This window comes from Phaethon aethereus (assembly GCF_964289735.1).
Source record: "Phaethon aethereus genome assembly, chromosome: 3".
NCBI classification, from domain to species: domain Eukaryota; kingdom Metazoa; phylum Chordata; class Aves; order Phaethontiformes; family Phaethontidae; genus Phaethon; species Phaethon aethereus.
The window spans coordinates 82,675,082-82,695,023 of record NC_138576.1 but is presented as its reverse complement, the minus strand read 5'-3'; the positions used below and the strand labels follow the sequence as shown (position 1 = coordinate 82,695,023).

The following is a 19,942-nucleotide window of genomic DNA, read 5'->3' as shown; positions in this document are numbered from 1 at the left end:
TATTTCAGTAGTAGAATTGAGTACTTTTCATAATACAATGTGTCAGCTTGTTTTTTTGAATCCATGGAAGATGATTGTACGTTTCGTCCAAGAAGAAAGGCATAATAAAGCTATTAGAAAATATAAGATCAAAAGTTATTGGTTATTGGTGTACATCAGAAAAGTGGGGATGATCCCCAGAGGTTTCATTTTTTGCATGTGCTGGAACTACAGGTTTAATTGATTTGTGCTTCCACTGTCTTCTGTAAAAGTGCTTAATTCCTTATGCAATTAAATTGCCTGTTTTGAAGTTTAAATAATTCAGGTCTACTGAGTTGCATCCATTTATTCATCTATTTGCAGGCTGGTTAATATAGTAGACTGCTGTAATTAGCAGAACTATGGATGTAGCCCCCAGGGACTGCAGAATTACTTTTCTAATTAGTCATCCATTGCTGAGATTTTTATGACCCAAAAGTTTTACTAACATTTCAGTTCTTTTAATCCCTCAGCAAGTTTTAATCTTTCTTCTTAATAATGGAATGTTTCTACTTTGTACTGTGGTGTACTGAACTGGAATTAAATGCTTGTATCTCTTTTGCTCTCAATTTATAAATTTTCATAATCAAGGTAGTTTTTAATCTTTTGCTTCGAAGCACAATATCATGTATAAATACAACTTGGAGCAATTATGAAAAAGTTATGCTTCTTTCCATTGCATTAGTCACGTTACTCCTACTTGGTACCTCTTTGAAGTCTGGAGCTGTTAAAACTTGAAATATACAAGTAAGAAAAGGAGTTCTCAGCTGAAATGTACTCATTTTACAGAACACGCTTAAAAATATGTAACTGATAAAATTTTAAAACACACTGAGAGTTATAAAAAATACCTTGCATTTGATGAGACTGTAGGATCAGATATGAAACATGGAAGGAAGAACAGTTTTTAAGGGAATCGGCATACCTACGCAAAAAAAAAATTGCTTTTTGTCTAATGCAGTGCATGTCTTTTTAGTTATCCCTACTTGCAAATAGAAGCCTGCTGGTAGGATATAACCATGGAATGTTTGCAATTTTATTTCAGTGAAAAAGCAGATATTGTTCCTGGATATGATTTCTTAGTGAATTCAGTGTGGCCAGAAATAGTACACGGTTTAGAAGAGAAATTGCCATCATTGTTTAACCCTGGAAACCCAGATGTGTTTCATGAGGTAATTAATTTTAATTTTTTTCCATTTGTGATTCCTTTGACACACACAAGAATTGAATGAGTCATGTTCTCTAGCTGTCTTCCATGCTGCTTTTGTGTAAATTCATGTTGTTCCATGGCTTGGAAGAGGAAGTTCTCTCAAATCACTTGATTTAATTCTCATAGTAATTAATTCTCTCCTGGAGTTTGTCAGGAGAGCTCATATAGAAGTTATTGAAAGCCACTTAGTCATGTGAATTTAAGTTTAGTATTTGTTTTAGGAGTAGATGTTCGTTCTTAGTTGTAGAATTGCAATATAAATGAAGGTGGGAGTGGACAACTAATATTCACCCAAGACTAGGACTTCTGTATAGGAAGGGCTGAAATGTTAATTATATACCTGGGTTTCAACTTGCCCTGTACTGTGGGAAGGTTAAAAAAAATTTCTTTGTTTCACTTGCTTGTTTTAGCTTTTGCTTTTTTCCAGAACTGCAGATTATGCATAAAAGCATGCCCATGTCAATGCATGTCCTGTAGTCAGATTAGAGTTTCTGAGAACAGAACTTGTAAGCAGCAACTCAGGGGCTTCTCCTGAGAATATTTTACAGCTTTGTAAGAGGCAAAATCACATCACTGACGTAGTGCTCTGGATTGTGGTAAAAGCCTTGCTGCTACAGCCCTACTGCCCCTCTTACCACAGTGGAATCAGAAGCACTGAGGATTCAGTCAGACTTACTTTGTTAATTCAGCAGTAGCTTAATGAGCGTGTAAGACAGGTTTTATGGCTGTTTTCTATGTTTTTTTTAATAGAAGAAACTTGCACATAAGCCAAACTGTTTTTATTACAGAGAGATAGATTTTTACTGTAGCTGTGTTTTGACTTCACATTGATTTACATAAGCTTTGTGTTCTGTTAGCAGGGTCTGTTTTGTGTGAAATAATATTTTTATGCACTGTTTTGCTTCTGGTTTTCACTCAAGTATTTGGCATTCTGCTTCATGTATGATTTAATTTATTATTTCATTATTTTCAGGGTGTTAATAAGTTACTGTTGAGAGTAAGCCCAAAATGCATTTGAGGATTAATGTGATTTTTCTTTGGTTGCAACTGACTTGTAAACATCTTATTAGAAGTATACAACTGGATAAAGTTAGTTTATCCAAAATTGTTTAAAGTTCTGCAAATATTTGGTGGTTGTGAAACATTTTTAGGGAAACAGTTGTAGAAATTCCTATAATACAGGTCCTATATAACAGAAAAAAATATCATGCTTTCATTCTCATGTGTGTTTGGTTATGTGTACTTCTGGGGTTTGTTCCTGATTATTTCTATTTGTTGTATCCCTTTATCTCCTGTGACTCTGTGCTTAGTACTGAGGCACTGTTGTTACACCCCAGTGATTCAGCTCGGAAATACAGATGGATCTCTCTGAGCAGTTCTTACTTATTCAGGGTACTTGGACAATCTTATGCTTAAGCGTCCTGCACTAGCTTTTCTTATCATAGAATAACACCTACTAGATAATTAGTTTTGGTTTCACTGCAATCCAGGAGTTCAGCCTTGTATGATTAGGTGATGGGGAGCAGTGTCAGCCCATTCTGGAACTCAGGCTTAACTGTAGTGTGATACAAGAGTTCTGCTGAATGGGTGGTGACCTTCCTTGTTTGCTGGGACCCTGTGTGTGATCAGAATGCTCCTTCTCTTTCTGCAGAAGTACACTACTAGTATGGATTTTGTACGGAAATTTGAACGACAGTGTGGCTCCCAGGCCAGCGTGAAACGGTTAAGATCTCATCCCTCCTACCACAGCTTTAACAACAAGTGGAATTTGCCTGTATATTTTCAAATAAGGTTAGTATGCATTTTTTTGTTCATCCTTTCAAAAGTAGAGTTCAGTCACAGCAAGATGATCGGGCTTAGGGTTTCACTTGTCAACAAATTACAGTAGGAGTCAAACTAAGAATTGAATTACTAAGTCACAGAATCACAGAATCACTAAGGTTGGAAAGGACCTTCAAGATCATCAAGTCCAACCATTAATCCAGCGCCACCATGTCCCCTAAACCATGTCCCGAAGCGCCACATCCACACGTTTTTTGAACACTTCCAGAGGTGGTGACTCCACCACCTCCCTGGGCAGCGTGTTCCAATGCTTGACCACTCTCTCGGTGAAGAAATTTTTCCTAATATCCAACCTAAACCTCCCCTGGCGCAACTTGAGGCCATTTCCTCTTGTCCTATCACTAGTTACTTGGAGAAAAGAGACCAACACCCTTGTCGCCACAACCCCCTTTCAGGTAGTTGTAGAGAGCGATAAGGTCTCCCCTCAGCCTCCTTTTCTCCAGACTGAACAACCCCAGTTCCCTCAGCCACTCCCCATAAGGCTTGTGCTCCAGACCCCTCAGCAGCTTCAGTGCCCTTCTTTGGACACGCTCAAGCACCTCAGCGTCCTTCTTCTAGTGAGGGGCCCAAAACTGAACACAGTATTCAAGCTGCGGCCTCACCAGTGCCGAGTATAGGGGCACGATCACTTCCCTACTCCTGCTGACCACACTACTTCTGATACAGGCCAGGACGCTGTTGGCCTTCTTGGCCACCTGGGGACACTGCTGGCTCATATTCAGCCGGCTGTCAGCCAGCACCCCCAGGTCCCTTTCTGCCAGGCAGCTCTCCAGCCACTCCTCCCCAGGCCTGTAGTGTTGCATGGGGTTGTTGTGGCCAAAGTGCGGGACCCTGCACTTGGCCTTATTAAACCTCATACAGTTGACCTCTGCCCATCGATCCAGCCTGTCCAGATCCCTCTGCAGAGCCCTCCTACCCTCCAGCAGATCAACACTCCCACCCAGCTTGGTGTCATCTGCAAACTTACTGAGGGAGCAACTTGATCCCCTCATCCAGATCATCAGCAAAGATACTGAATAAGGCTGGCCGCAGAACCGAGCCCTGGGGAACGCCGCTTGTGACCGGCTGCCAGCGGATTTAATGCCGTTTACCACAACTCTCTGGGCTCGGCCATCCAGCCAGTTCCTCACCCAGTGAAGAGTAAACCTGTCTAAGCCATGAGCCGCCAGTTTCTCCAGGAGAATGCTGTGGGAGATGCTGTCAAAGGCTTTACTGAAGCCCAGGTAGACAACGTCCACAGCCTTTCCCTCATCCGCTAGGTGGGTCACCTGGTCATAGAAGGAAATCAGGTTGGTCAAGGAGGACCTGCCTTTCATGAACCCATGCTGGCTGGGCCTGATCCCTTGGTTGTCCTGCAGATGCCCTGTGAGCACCCTCAAGACGAACCGTTCCATGATCTTCCCTGGTACGGAGGTCAGGCTGACAGACCTGTAGTTCCCAGGATCCTCCTTCCGGCCTTTCTTGTAGATGGGCATCACATTGACAAGGCTCCAGTCTTCTGGGACCTCCCCTGTTAACCAGGACTGCTGATAAATGATGGAGAGTGGCTTGGCAAGCTCCTCCGCCAGCTCTCTCGGTACTCTGGTGGATCCCATCAGGCCCCATAGACTTGTGGGTGTCCAGGTGGCTTACAGGTCCTTAACTCCTTCATCCTGGATTGTGGGCGGGTTATTGTGCTCTCCATCCCCGTCTTCCAGCTCAGGGGGCTGAATACCCTGCGGATATCTGGACTGTCAAGTCCAGTAAAAAGTCAAGTAACTTTTTCATTTATCTTTCAACAATTTTATCAAAATCACAGTCAGCTACTATTCAGTATATACTGTGGTGGTGTTACGCTAAATTTGACATGCTAATCATAAGGCTTTGCAGAACAGATCCTGATAAGTCTTGAAATCCTGTTTCAAATTCTTTTTCTTTAGTGTCCCTCAAACTAAACTGTATGTTGAAGGATGCAAACCGAGAGGAATACTTACTATGAGGGAAGAAGTCTTTCTTTGTAGAAATACAAAATTAAAGGACTTGACAACTTGTAGCTTTTCCAGATCTGACATCCTTTTTGCCTCACAGGATGTATTCCTGTAGTGTTGCTTTCCCAAAGATTGCCCTACTGTTTCCTTTTCCTGAGGAGCTAGGTCATAAGTTTTAGCTTACTTTTCCAGCAGGTCTGATGTACCTGTCATATCACCTTGTAAAGATCTTGCAGCTAGAAGAGAGCAGAGAGACCCAAGAAAGCCCTGGTTGAATTCTGGTAATGCTAGAGCTTTAGTGAAAGGAACAGAACGTAAACCCATATTTTTAGAAAGTGTAGGCTACACATCTGATTTTAGGGCTGGATAGCAAGCCTCCAGGCAAGAAAGAAAACCATTGATGAAGTCTGCTATGACCCAAGTGTGCTGTGTGTCATCTTTCTTGGTCCAAAGCCTTCTGAGAGTCTTTAGATGCTTCATACACCATAACATGAGCAGATCTCATTGCTCTGAGGGTAATGCAGCAGTGCTAGTTGGGAATCTGATCATAAGCAGAGGCAGTTAATAGTTTCTTTCCCCAGTTTTCTGTTCCACATGTCTTTTAGTTCCTATCCACGTAACAAGGAAGTTTGCATGGTTTTGTGGATTGCTTTTGTTTATAGTCCAGTATATTAAGTAAGTTTTTAATATGCTGCCTTCAGTTTTTTGAACATGTCTGCCCAAGTACTGTATTAAGTGTCAACATTGTGTTGTACATTGACTATATATACCCTCTGGTCTTGCCTTGTGGTTGCATATGGCTTGATAATGTTTTCCAGCAAAACCACTTACAAGGTTTTCATATCCTTGCTTCCCAGTACCCTATTCATTTCTTTATTCCACTGCAGCTGTTTATGAGGTTGAACTACATGCTGGATCACTGAAATTGTCTGGTCTTAAAAAAAGAAGAAAAAAAAAGTCCAAAAAAGAGGGGCAAGAAATTTATGTTTATTTTTAACTTGGATCACTTCAGTGGCCTTGTTTTATTGCATGATTATGTAACTGTCAATAACAGTACAACCATAGCCACATCTATATGGTTTCTTTAACCCAGGTTAAATCTACATTGCTGCTGAAAAATTCCATCCAGGTATTTTAGGAGTGCTGGACCTAATACAAGATAAATAACAGGGGCATGGTGCCGGGAGCAGGGTCTTAGTGTTTTGGTGGTTCACTGCATTTTGTAAAATGATAGCCCCAGCCTCTGACATACTGGTTTGGTTTTTTTGCTTGTTCTGTTCCTGCAGCTGTGTAGTCAATCGATATGAGAATCTGTTACCATGGGCAAAAAAAGGCTCACTCTCAACTCTAATCAATTTCTTCAAACCCCTTAACTGTACAAATACTTGTGCTGGCCTGAGAGAAAGAACAGGAATACTCACTAAAGTAGCAGTGTTGAGTGCACAGATTAAAAGTGTCCATGGAACTATAGCCATTATAAACCTTTTAACAGATTTATATCGTTAATAGGTCTGTGAGTCAGTCTGCCCCTTTTGTTTGAAAGTGCAACTTTTCTAATAAGTGACCACTTGATCAAACTTTGATACTTTTGCTCATAAAATTGAAATGGAGCTTCAGCATACTCTTTCTGTGCAAATATGTTTTTTCCCATTATATATTTTGAGCTCTGACAGATTAAAAAACTTTTAAAAAAATTATTTTCCTTTAATCCAAGATTACTGTAAATCTAAATAGTGCACTATTTTGATAAATGGTTGGATGACAGCAGCTGGTTCATCTTTCACCAAGTTATTCCTATATATTGGAATAATTTGATAACTTTTGGAAGTGCCCATGAATTCTGTAGTACACAACTGTGAAAATAATGCAATGTATTCATTATATATATCAGGCAAGCTTTTTCTTTGATGTATGTTAATATTCTTAAGTCATACAGGATTTTTATTGAAGTATTATCTCACACTATGGCATTTATAGTTAAGATTGCTGGGTTTTTTTCTTTTTTCAATTACAGAAATTGCCCAGAATAATCAGCTCTCACTAAAGCCTTTACAAATGATCCTGTGAGGAACAGATCAAACAGCCCAGTAACTCTTTCCCTTGCCTTTCCTTAAATTATGTCAGTACAGCTGATTGTGGAACTGTAGTGAACCCCACATTGGGGAAATTTTTTTCTATCTAAGAAACTCTCAGCAAAAGTTATCTCATTGTTAAAAATCTAATTCCATTCTCTAATCCTTTTCACCATAAGACTTAAAGACATTGCTTTGTTGGTGGAAGTAGTGCACAGGCAGGAATGAGGGTTTAAAGCCATTTCACAAATATTTCTAAAATATGTTTAGTTGTTCAACATGCAACTAGTCCATTAGGAGTTTGAACAAGAAAAGCTAGGTGGGCCCCTGTTCTGATCTGGAAATGACAGTTAAGCAGCTTTAAGACGAGCCCTACAGGTTCATAATTAGGAAGTTTGGTAGAAAGGGTTACAGAATTGCTATGGTGCACATAAAAGCAAGAAAGGAGAAATCAATGACAACAGAACTTTCTATAGGGGAGCTTAAAATGATAGCTTTGTTTCAGCATTTAGAGGGAAAACCTGGTTAAAGAAGAATTTTCTGCAGCTGTTGCTTGACAATTTTTAGATGAGGGAAATGCTATGTTTTTTATTCAATATGCTTTAAATATGGAAAAGTATCAGAGGTTTTAATATTAACTTTGCTGTTATATCTAAAAAATGGGGGGGGCAGTTTTAACTTTTTTGAAGGATGATTTTTTTTTTTTTTAAAAAGGGGATAAAGTCATCCTCTGAGGAACTATTGATTTTTTTTTCAGGTACAGATAAAAATTGTTTGCAGAACCTTATGCCACTGTTCATTAACAAACATGTAGAAAGCTGAAGGCTCCAGTGTCATATGACATATCTGAAGGTCAGCTAAAGCAAATATGAGACAATGTGTTCATTTTCAGTTTAAACACAGTAACAAAACAAAAAACTTCACTCCTCAAAAAAGCTGAGCACTTGACACTCTGAGTTATCATTTTGATAATGTTTGCAACCATGATTTTAATAATTTCCTGCCTCTAAAATATCAAAGATTCTCTTATAAGTGTTTTAATGTTCACCTGGTTTATATTCCAATTTATGTTGGGCAAAAATAACCCCACGTTTAAAATCTGTGTAAGTGCGTTGATAGCACATTGAAATACTATTGAAATAAACATTGAAAAAATGTTTAGGCATCAATGTAAGCAATTGTTGAATTGTAATATTCAAAACTTTTCTGTCTCTCAGATTCAGAGAAATAGCAGGGGCCTTAGAAGAAGCACTTTCAGATACACTGGAGGAAGCTCCAGGTAAACTTTTATTGCAAAAAATAATTTATCTATTGTGAAGGAATCAGTGGTATAAGTAGCAGTGGTTACTCTCTGTATGTCGAGTATTTAGTAACATGCATCCCATAGGTTCACATGAGCTTTCTGTTTTCTGATGAACTGATTGAACAGTAGAATACGTTTTTATAGAGAAGGCAACATGAAGAGTACTGTTCAGTGATCACTTTACATAGTAAAACCACCCCTTTTGGCAGCAACCATTAGCATATTTGTGGAACTATCCCCTCAGTGCAAGAAGGAATTAAATTGGCATTTGGCATCCTCTAAATTACAATCAAAAGGCTATGCTGTTTTTTTGGGGCATATTTTTCTTAATTGTAGTAGGGCTGTGTAGAGGTAAAAATGACTATCTGTTGGCAGCATTTAGACTTGCTATGGTTTATAGCATTGGTGTCTGCTCCTAAAAAATACATTCATTTATGAGCAGATGAGGAGGTATGAACAGGAAGGATTAGAGTGGAAGGGAAAACCTGGTATATTCATTAGAAGTATACTGTCATCACAAAAACTTACTTCAGTTAACGGAGTAAATACTTATGAAGTGTACACACACACACATGCTCTCTGAAGAGAGAGAAGGAGAAAAAAAATCCTAATGGAGACGAAATGCATAAATCCTGCCACTTTTAAGGTGTTTGCCTGGAACTTGCAGACACATTCGTTAGTTTTCAAATTGTATGCTATAAAGTGTTAATGTGTGATCTGCTTTAAAAGTATTTGTTTTAAATATGAATAGTCTTACTGTGTTTTGAATGAGTTTTTCTAGCAGATATCTCGGATATAACTGTGACAGGAGCAGTAGTTTAGCGCTAAGGCAGAATTACTGTTATGGCTGGCAAGCATGTCTAACATAACTTCTTCATAAGACAGACAGATATTGTCTGGGAAATGCTATCTCCTGAAGTGGATTATTTGGCCAAGCTGTTCCTGCCTTTGTTGCAGGCAAATTCTTATTTGTTGCTTTTACCTGTACAGTAAGACAGTGGAACTTGAAATCTAGAACAATGAGGAGCTAGTATTCCAAGAGTTTGTTTCAGGGAATACTTAATAAATCTGCTTTGCTATCTTTGTGATTGTGTCTCTTTGAAAGAAATTTTTTTGTTTGTTTTAATCTCAGGTAATGCAATTACAGTGATGTTACATCTTTTAAAAATGTACTTAGGAACTTGACCTTTGTTATCTGATTGTTTCTAGCTGGCAGCTCATTCTGTCTTTTGGCCACTCACATGGTCTGGATGAGTCTCCTGAAGTGCTGGTCAGATCAAATGTTTTTACCATTATTAGCACACCGTCTGTGGAAACTTAGTCTACAAATTTTAGCGCGCTACTCTGTGTTCATTGGTGAGGTAAGAGAACAGCATGCTTATGGTTTTGGTCATTGGTTATGTCCATCAATAAGAGACCTTTTGAAACAAAGTATGTGACCTCTTTTTAAGTGCTTTTTTCCTGAACTTAACATTCTTTAACAAGAACACTTTTAACCAGTTCATGAGGTTTTTTTATAAAAGATATCACTGCAAAATATGTCATTAACCACAAATACCAGTGCTGTTGCAGTATTATTGTCTGATGGTTGTCAAGGCTGTACTTCTATGTATGCTTAAGGCTGCCTCTGTTGCTGAAAGAAGTAGCTGCAATCTTTTGATTTTGTTCTGTTTGTGTAAGCGTTTAGTCATTGATACAGTGAACAAGGTTGTTAGACTGAGCCAGGTGAAAACAAACCCTGAAAAAAAAAAAAAGAGGGGTTCTGATATACTCACAATTCAAATTGAATTCTGAGTATATCCAAAGATGGCAATTTCACGCCTCTCTGGGAACCTTGGTCCAATGACTGACCGCTTTCTCCTCATATTTGATCAGAATTTCCCTTGCTACAGTCCATGTCTGTTGCCTCTTACTCTGTCACCCTACCTCAAGGAAAAGTATGATTCCACCTTCTCTATGCCCCTTAGATAGATGAAGACAGCAGTAAGATCTCCCTTTATCCTTTCTTTAAGACTGAATGACTCAGTTCTCACAGATAAATTGGCTCATGAAAAGTACTGATAAGTACCAGAGTTAAAACAGAGTAGTTGAGTGAAGCATGTGCCTGACAGCAGAGGCCTCGAGGAGGTAGGAGAAAGGGGTTGTTTGAGAGCAGTGAGTGGTTATGATTTTTGTATTCTGGCATATGAAAACAAACTGTCTTTCTATGAAGCAGATAATGATCAAATTTTTGGTCTTGAGCATTCCTCCAGTTCAGTGGCTCATTTGAACACCACACAGGTGAAAGTTGCTGTAGCACTGGACTGCCCTCTTCTATAGTGACAGATTTGCTCCAAATCATCCAACTCCTCTGCACCAAAAACTGTTTTAAAAATATCTTTTTAAACATAGTTTAGGAATGCTAATATCCCTTGTAAGTGTGTCATTCTAATGCTGAGAACTTACAAATCCTTTATATACTGTTCTTGTTTGTCCAACTTTTAACTGCCTTCACTGTTGCTGGGGTTCACATCTCAGTTTGACGTTTCAGGTTTCTGTGAGGCCCATTTCCAGGGAGAATACAAAGGAAAGCAAAAAATCAGTGCCAGTTGGTAGAAAAGAATCTTCTGTAAGCCTCAACCCTGGTGAGGACCAAGGGAATGGGTCTTCTCCAGAAAGTCAGCCGTTGCCTTCTATATCTAGTACTCAGTTGGTATATGTTGCTGCAGATCTGGACAAACTCCAGGATCAGGTTTGTGCTTGTGACTTTACTTACAAAAGAGTCTTTGTTGATCTGTGTGCCAATACTGTTTGGCATCTGGTTAAACATGTTAAATTGTGTAAAAAAATATATACCATAAAGCTATTCTTTTTAATCTTAAATGCTAAAACTGGAGTAGTCTGATACAGAAAATAACACCTGAAATAAGTATTCTACTCTGTGCTTATTTGGAGTGGCAGATTACAGAGAAACCACTTCAGGTATTTAAACTCTTTTTATCAGTAGCTGCTGGACTTAACCCCTAAAACAGTATGTTTCTGCTCATTTTTTGGTGGAAAGTGTCACTGTGCCAGAGTTTTACCTTTGCTAGTAAAACCACTGTTGGAGCTTGGAGTGTGGTGTGATATTCAGCTTCAATATTATGTTGTCTTTTAAATGTTTGCTCGTTTTAGTTTTTGAGCTTGAAAAAGGTTTTACCGTCATGAATATACTTTACTGATGATCCAGAATCTTGAGAAGAGATGTATGGTATTAATTTTCTTCTAGCAGGGATGACTTCTGTATATTTTTGGTCAATAAGGCTGAAATTTCTGTAATTTGTGAAGTTGTAAGTTGCATCTGGGTTGATAATATTTTGTGAATTCTAAATTTTTTCTTGTGAAGACAATAGTAGGGTAGGGGACTTAGTGCATAGGCCTTAATTCCTGTGAATATTTTATTCTTCTAGTACTGGTTTCCCAGAAATTCCCAAAAATATAGAAAAGATGGAAGGTGTATTTTGATGCACTGGAAACGTACAGAATGTAGGAAAAGTAATTGAAACGTGTTTATAACATGACTATCTCTTTGTGTTTTTTTTAATTCAGATTCCTGACATCTTAGAAATGATTAAACCAAAACTTGAAATTATTGGTTTCAAGAACGTATCTTGTATTGCAGGTAAAGCTGCAGTCTCTTTCCCCTTTCTCCCAAATCCCTGCTGCCGAACAAACCAAATCAGCTTTTACACACAGTTTCATTATTTACAATGAAAAAATTTAAATTACTAATGTTTTTATTACTTAATGAGGCTTGCTTTAGGTTTAAATGTTAAATAGAAACTATCTTGAACAGACATGTTGAGTCTGGAAAACATTTGATTAAAATTGAGTGAGTCTGAAGTGTTTTCGCTTTTGGGGAGGGAGTTGTGGGGAATTTTTTTTAAGAAACTTGTCGTTGTCCAGTAATTAAGATGCTGCTTCAGGAAGTGGGGGACCTTAGACTAGAAGATTCATATCGTTATCTTTAAACTCCTACTTATAGAGGAAATGGGAAAGAAGTAAGGAGAGACTTTCCATTATCCAGTTGAAACTAAAATATTTTTCCAAAAAGACGCTTCTCTCTCTGGCCTGATGAATGATGTAAGGAGGAGAGTTAGGAAAGTTTCGTAGTTAAGTATCTTCATAAATAACTTCGGAGAATAGAAGCAATTAAGTATTTTAGCCTCTTTTTTTTTTTTTAATCTGATCATTCTATAAGTGAAACATGGAGTCTGATTTTAGTTCAGTAATTAAAGCCAGGCATGTAGCTGGGTGAGTGAACTGGTGTTCAAGTAGAGCCAGAAGTTCTCTGCTGTGAATTCCACTCAAATCTCTAAATCAGGATTATTGGTAGATGTCCAAGTCCATAAGAGAGGTAGGAGCTTGTGCACATCCCCCACTCAATAGATGGTCTGTTGTCAATCACAACTTCAAGTTGAGCATGTTCCAGTCACTTCATAAGGAATTTAGGTACTGTGAGAAAGAATTTCACAACCACTGTTTCCTTGGTAGGTCAGAGCCTTTTGATTCAAGCCTCTTGCTACATTGGTAATACGGAAAAAAAATGTGAACCTGGAGAATATTACTTTCCCCCTTTTTTCTTTCCTTCCCTCCATCTGTTTGTCTGGTTGAGGAATGGCTGATGTTACTGGTGATGTTTTATAAATGGTTGGTGTGTGTTTGTTTAGTAAGCATCCTGTACCTGACACCAGCAGCTACCTATGATAGTGAGCATTGAGATGATGGGAGGGTCACATAATTTATGTTGTGATTGGGCAGGGTAGCTCAGTTTAAACTTTAGCATTTTTACTTCAATAGGAGCCTTGGATGACTCAAAGGCTTCTTTATCAGCCTGTGTGCCTACCTTGAATAACAGGATTATCCAGGATCTCAGTGAGTCCTCCTTCGCTTACCTGAAGAGTGCACTTGAAGTTCCAAGATTATATAGGAGAACCAATAAGGTCAGTGCTGGTTGCAGATGAAAAAATGTATCTCAGAAAAGCCTATGCTAAGATTGTTAACTGGGCAATACATTTATGAGTTCTTCAGGCTTGTCCATATCTGCTCAATAGTCAGGAGTCCTATTAAATACCTTGAGATAATTTAGTGATTCACTGTTTACCTCATTGCAAAGGAAAAAAAAAAAAAAGGTATTTTCAAAATTTTAGGTAGGGTAACAATGATGAGGGCACAGGCCTGAGATAGAGAGAAGGGCATGGAGTAGAACTGTTGATGTGCAAAAGAAAAAGGGTTAATGAGAATAAATGTGTTTCTCTCATGTCATAGCATGTACCATAGGATGCAGTGTTGCTGGGTGGCAGGCTTCTTTTGGGAGCATGACATTTCTGCCTGCTAAGTCAAGAAACTTCTTCCCAGTGAGCTAGCTGCTTGGATTTGATTCAAGAAGTATCTTGCACAGAAGGAAGAAGATGAGAATAGCTAAAAAGAGTAATTTGTTGAGAAATTAATAAATAGTAGTGGTGAAATACAGTACCAAAACAGGTTGTCTGATCTTGGCTTCTTCTCCGATTGTGACTTGCCTTTGCCAGTCTGTCTGCACACTTGTGTTGGTAGTTAGCTTGGTATCATTCAGGCAATAGAGAAGAATTTCAGTAATGAGAACCACAGACTGCTACATCCTTGCCTAATTGGAACACAGAAGGCAGGCTGAAATTGGCAAGGCCGCTGTTCTTTCCCGTTCATCCCTCTCTACTTGCTCTCTCTTGCTACTTGTTTGTGGGGTGTTTTTCGTTGGGGGTTGGGGGAGGGTTGCCTTGGGTCACCAAAATCCAAAGCACTTTCCTGGCTGTCCTGGAGAAACTGCGCTGCCACCAGCAATGCTGTACTTTTTCAACGGCTAAATGCAAAAAATTAGAGCTGTTAAGTCTACTTCTTTCAAGGATATTAAATTTCTTTTGGGTGGTAAACATTAGGGTAAGCTGGAAGAGAAATTTTTCCTAAGGGAGTAGTTTATTACTTCAGTTTATTGCTAGGGTTTCTCACTATCTTAGTTTTAAGGGCATACTTAATCAGAAATGGTATTTAAAAAGAAGAAACAACCTCAAGGCTAATAAATTCATCTATATAGTTACTAGATTGTTCTGTCTTTAAGAGAGCACATTTTTACTTAAGTTACGGAAAGAGTATAACAAAGTATGTAAGTCCAAGGAGGGTGAAAAATCCAACAGCCCTACGCTGCTTAGCTCAGTTACCTGAAAGCAAACGCTGCATAGGGATTTACTGGACTGCCACCATCTCGCAGTTGTCCATGGGATGTTTAAGCAGATGGTGGGCTAACTGTGCTGAAACAAAGACATAGGACCTGGCCACCTTCAAGTCAGTCATGTTGCTAGCTCGAGCTCCGTACTCCATGAGTGTGACTGCATTGCTGACTCACTTTATGTGGTGTGAAGCCTGAACTGATAAGCAGGAGAGAGATGACTTGGGTAGAGAAGGTACGTTATTACAGTCATGTTAAGTTCTGGCAACGTTGTTTTTACTATGTTCTAGTACTTTGATTTTTCAGCAGAATTCAGAATTTGGCATGAGGCTAGTCTTTGCAGGAATCGGATGTGGAAAGACTCTTTTTGCTTGGCCAAATTCTAAGATTTGGAACTCTTAAGAGGTTAATGAGGTATTTCAGGTGTCAGAGATTTTGTGTACCCTGGATATGTTCTGTTGCTTTGCAGTGCATGAGGTTCACTGAAGCTATATGTGGATCATCCCTGGAGAGATGAAGCATTCTGCAACCAAAACTAGCTGAGAAGATGATAGTGAGGGGATATTAGTTATCCCAAAAGCATTCGTCTGGAAAGTATACTGAGGGAGCAGGATGGATAAGAACAGAAGGAACAATGTCTCCAGTTGAGTGAACTATAGTAGGAAATAGTAGGTTTTTCAACACAGACACAATAGTCTGTTGTGGACACTGAGTCTGCTCAGCTTTCTGTGAAATCAGAGTGAGCAGAAAGCGCATCCAGGATCATGCCCTGATAATAGGAGTGGCTGGCTGGCACATGCATCTCTCAGAAGGCTTTGGTCATTTTGAACCTTGTTCTATATTATACCACATTGATACCACTGCTGAATGATTTTGTGACCATGTCTTTCCTACATATGATGACCTCTACATTGATTTGTTGTGAATGGAGTATGTATCTCTTTGCTTAGGTGCAGACTTAGTGTTTTATATATGTGCTAGAAATCAGTGTTGATATTTTCAGTAAGTAAATTACTGGGGTTTTTTCCCCACCTTGTTTCCTGTCATCTACCAGGAGGTGCCAACTAAAGCTTCACCTTACGTTGACAGTGCTCTTAAGCCCTTCTACCGCCTGCAGAATGACTACAAAGATACATTGAAGCAGCCCATGATTCATCAGTGGTTGGAAGGTGCCCTCTCTGAAAGCACACAGAAGTAAGAGAACCCTACAAAACATTTTTTGCATTAATTAAAAACTCCCAATATCCATTGAATGGGCACAGGAAAAAAACAAAACACTATGAATTAACTCAACTGTAAAGAAATCAAGAATATACCTCTCTTTTGGCAGGGTATATTTCTTCAGATTCACTCTGGTGTTGTATATTCAGCAGGTGAAAAGCAGGACAGGGAATCCAGAGACCTGGCCTCTGCTCACATCTGTGCAAACCGTGACATTGTGGATAGGGAATTTGAAAAATTGTTTAGCTCTAGTAATGCAACGGTGAACTAAAAATTTGCATTTTCTTTCGGAATTGACATAAGACCTTAATCTCATGTTATTTTCAGTGATCAATGGTCAAATTTTCAAGAAACTTGAGTTCTACTTTCCTTTGACTACTTTAAAGTATGTAATGATCATCCAACTTTTTAGTGGTTTAAAAAAAGCTTTGCTTTTTTTTTAACTGCTGAAGAGCTCACTGTTCACAGTTTAAGGCAGTCCTAAAGCAATACTTTCTTTAGTGGATCTTCTGTTTCCTTGTTAGCATCTTGAGGACTTCTTGAGCATGAATATACATCTGCATTAAGTTCCTTAATGGATTTTGTTTCCGTCTGTTTGTCTGGTTGTATTTTAAATTCATACTACCATGGGATGTTGCATTCTGTAAGTTCAACCAGTTAAACTGTGTAACATGAAAAACCAGTACGTGGTTTTGTTTGGGAGTTCTGCCAGATAATTTCACTGGATACTCCCTACTTTTCTTGCATTGTGGTCAACTTATTCCTTGTGCCAGCTATTATTTTTTATACCTCTGTAATCTTGCTTCAGACTAAAGAATCCCCTTAGCCTATTTTGATGTTTCTTTCTTCCCCATCTTTATAGTTGTTGTTTGCTGGTTTTCTTTGTTCTTGGTATGGTATATCAAAAGAGCTCATGCAGGTTAAAGTGTGACGCTGTTGTTTCTGTCTGTCCTTACATGGCTTTCGTAATAATTCTTTGCATATTGTCTTGTCTGTTGACTGCTGCTGAGCATTGGGTTCGTGTTTTCTGAGAATTAGACACATAATACTGAGGCTTTAAACTGTAGTCAGAATGTGAGTTCTTTCCTGCCCTTTGCCTCCTTATCCCTCCCTGCTGCTCCACTGCTGGCACGTCTCAGGTACTTATTAATGCCCAATGCATCTGCAGCGCTTTGCACTCACTTTTTTGGTTATTCCGAATAAACGTAAAATTGTAAGACAATTTTGACACTCAAATATTCACCAACTGTCCCTAAAATTACTCTTAAGTATTTTGGACAGGTTTAAGCATAGATTGTTCTGGATTCCACTGATCACTTCCATTTTGCACAAAACCTCCTTTTTCAAGCTTGGTCTCTCTTCTTTCAACCAGTTTTTTAGTCCGTAAAAAGAAGCTTACTCTTAACCCACAGCAGTTATGTTTGTTTAAGTAACATTGCTGAAGGACTGCAAAGATTTCTGGAATGTCAAGTTGCATGCTTGTAGACCTAAAGTATCTTAGAGTGGTTTCTTGTCTGTCTGTCTACCTCTCTGTGTCTAGTAAGCCTTGCTTTTAAAGCTTTACTAAATCTGGTGACACCATGCAAAATAAGTAGCTGTTCTGTAGTTCCTTGGATCCAGCCAGAGCTTTTTTCCCCCCAGAAAAGCAGTTTCTCACTTTCTGTGTGACTGACTTAAGTGCTAGCTTAAACACAGTGGTAGTCATTAAACATGGGTAAGACTGGGAGGTTCATTTGTTAATTCCTTAAAATTTTCTATTGAATTCTGGTTTTATGATTTGTTGCTACTGTTTTTATCAGTTTCTTCTAAAATGTCTTATCCTCACTGAGCCAGAGACAAAGAAACTAAATTTCCTAAATGGAGGAATATTGTAGTTTCTTCATTGAGAATGCAGATGCAAGTAATTAATTTTATTTCCTGCTGTGACAGTATCTTCTTACGTCCAAATCAGAAAAACAGAAAAGAGCATAAAGTGGTTAAAAATCACTGAGGGCTAAACTTGTTTAAATGGCAGAAGAACTTCAAAGTACAGCAGAAGTAGGAAGCCTTCACAAGTGAGTGGGACTAGGAAATTACAAGATATGAAAAGAGAGCACAGTTGACTTTTATTGGTATATTTTTACTTTTTGTAGAATGGTATTTTGAAACTGTTTCCATGGCACTGGCAAGCACTTTTTCTTTAGCCATTCCTATCTAATTATCACGCAAAAAAGCTTGTCTGCTTTCTCTTGCCTCCTTGTTTAAAAGTAAGCATCAGGAAGATTCTTTCAACTTTCTTAGTTCTTAAAGTATAAGTTTGATCGGTGTCATAGAGAGGCTCTTTGAAGGTTACAGATTTTAGCAAATTACAGAACATAGCTCAATCTGGTCACTTCTCTTATGGATCCTCTAATTTCCAATTGTTGCTCTATTTTCTCCTCATATCTATTCTCAATGTGCTCATATCTATTTTTAACTCGCTGTCCTGGGCATCTGTTAGTTGATGTGATGCCCTTCCCATTTAGGCATGGGATTTCAGTCCACAAGGCTTTTTGAACTTTTTTTGATTAGTTGATTTACCTTGTTTGATTCTATGGTTTCTTTAATATGGATCCCAGTATGTGGGAAGTGGTGCTTTATTGCATCTATATCATGTCTTACTTGGCATTAGTGTTCTTTTGGCTTTCCTGACAGCTTCTTGAGAGTCCTGTTTAGATCAGTTTCTTCGTTTTAGAAATAGGCATTTCTGACTGGCATGTACTTTCATGCTCTCATATACATGTACACTTCTATAATTTGTCTAAAACTATGTCTTTTTTGGTCTGTCAGGCTGCTATTCTTGTCCTGTTTGTAAAAGGATTTTTACTTAGCGCTCTATTGGTTGTAAATAGAGGCTGATTCAGACTGAAATTGAGCAATTGCATTCTTTGGTCTCTATTCAGTTCAAACATCTTGAGCAGGTCAAAAATGTTGTGATGACAAGGAGGTTTCAACACTGAATAGTAATCTTCAGATTGACCTCTAGAACTAATTATGGAAATGCTGATTAATTGATAGCTTCCTCACAAGGAAAACTACTCCTCCCAGCATTGTTCAGCATTCTTCTCAGGGCCAATGGTGTACTGATGTGCATGAAGTAGACTTGTCTGTAAAAGTGTAATTTTTTTCCTTTCTCACTAATCTTCCTTAATTTAGGTATTATGAAACTGTATCTGATGTGCTAAGTTCTGTTAAGAAAATGGAAGAGAGCCTGAAAAGGTTGAAGCAAGCCAGAAGAACTGCAACTTCAAACCCTGTTGGTACAAATGGGGGCATGAGTGATGATAACAAAATCCGACTGCAGCTGGCCCTAGATGTTGAGTATTTTGGAGAACAAGTAAGTTACGAGAAACAAATTTATTACTGGTTTTGGAAGGGAATGAGAAAGAGGAGGAAAGGGAAGCTTGGGTTAGTTTTTTGGTCATGAAAGCTTTGTCAGTGTGGGTTGGTTTTGGGGGTTTGCTTTGTTTTTTTCACATGTGTATAATGGAGGCTACTTGAGACCTTGGTGATTGTAGGTGCCGCTTGAGCAATGCGTGCTCTTCTCTCCTTTCTTGTACAAACGCAAAACTTCTTATACAAATGGAAGCTTAGAAGCACAAAGGAGAAACACTGTGTGGACAGATCAGAGGGCAAGGACCTTCCTTAGCTCTGATGGAAACATCTTTATGGCCCTGCTTTTGTTTGCCTTCTCTCTGGATATTTACAGCCCTGACTTACTGCATAGTCAAGGGCCTATTCCCAAGAGTTTTGAAGATGTTAGTGTTATTTGTTGTGCTGTGTAACTGTAAGTTCCTTTCGGTACCAAATATGAAACCTTAAATAACAAAACAAATAAATTCCAGGCAATGCGTGAAGTAGCTACATCAAATTGTATAAGCATACTGTTTTGTACTGATTTATTTCTGAAAATTACGTATTGAAATAAACAAACTTCCAAGTGCACGTCCATATCATTAGTTGCCAAGAAGTTGTCATCAGTCTTGTTTATGAGCTGATGCTGTTGATGCATTATAACAGGTAGATAAAAACTGCCTGTGTGTGAGCAGATGCTTTTCTCCTATCTGAGAA

The 19,942-nt window shown here is 38.7% G+C and overlaps 1 protein-coding gene across 2 annotated transcripts in view; it reads left to right on the top strand.

The window, feature by feature from the left end:
- COG2 (component of oligomeric golgi complex 2) overlaps positions 1–19,942 on the top strand; it is a gene marked incomplete at its 5' end in the record, with an annotated part of 31,338 nt that overhangs the window by 10,432 nt on the left and 964 nt on the right. The window contains 9 exons of one of the 2 annotated variants that reach the window (XM_081997196.1): positions 1,064–1,190; positions 2,880–3,019; positions 8,327–8,388; positions 9,622–9,773; positions 10,943–11,143; positions 11,980–12,052; positions 13,231–13,373; positions 15,687–15,826; positions 19,028–19,208. In XM_081997196.1, the coding sequence (XP_081853322.1) occupies positions 1,064–1,190; positions 2,880–3,019; positions 8,327–8,388; positions 9,622–9,773; positions 10,943–11,143; positions 11,980–12,052; positions 13,231–13,373; positions 15,687–15,826; positions 19,028–19,208 (1,219 nt within the window). Of the gene's footprint in view, positions 1–1,063; positions 1,191–2,879; positions 3,020–8,326; positions 8,389–9,621; positions 9,774–10,942; positions 11,144–11,979; positions 12,053–13,217; positions 13,374–15,686; positions 15,827–19,027; positions 19,209–19,942 lie in introns of both variants that reach the window. The other variant, XM_081997195.1, reaches the window with a different exon arrangement.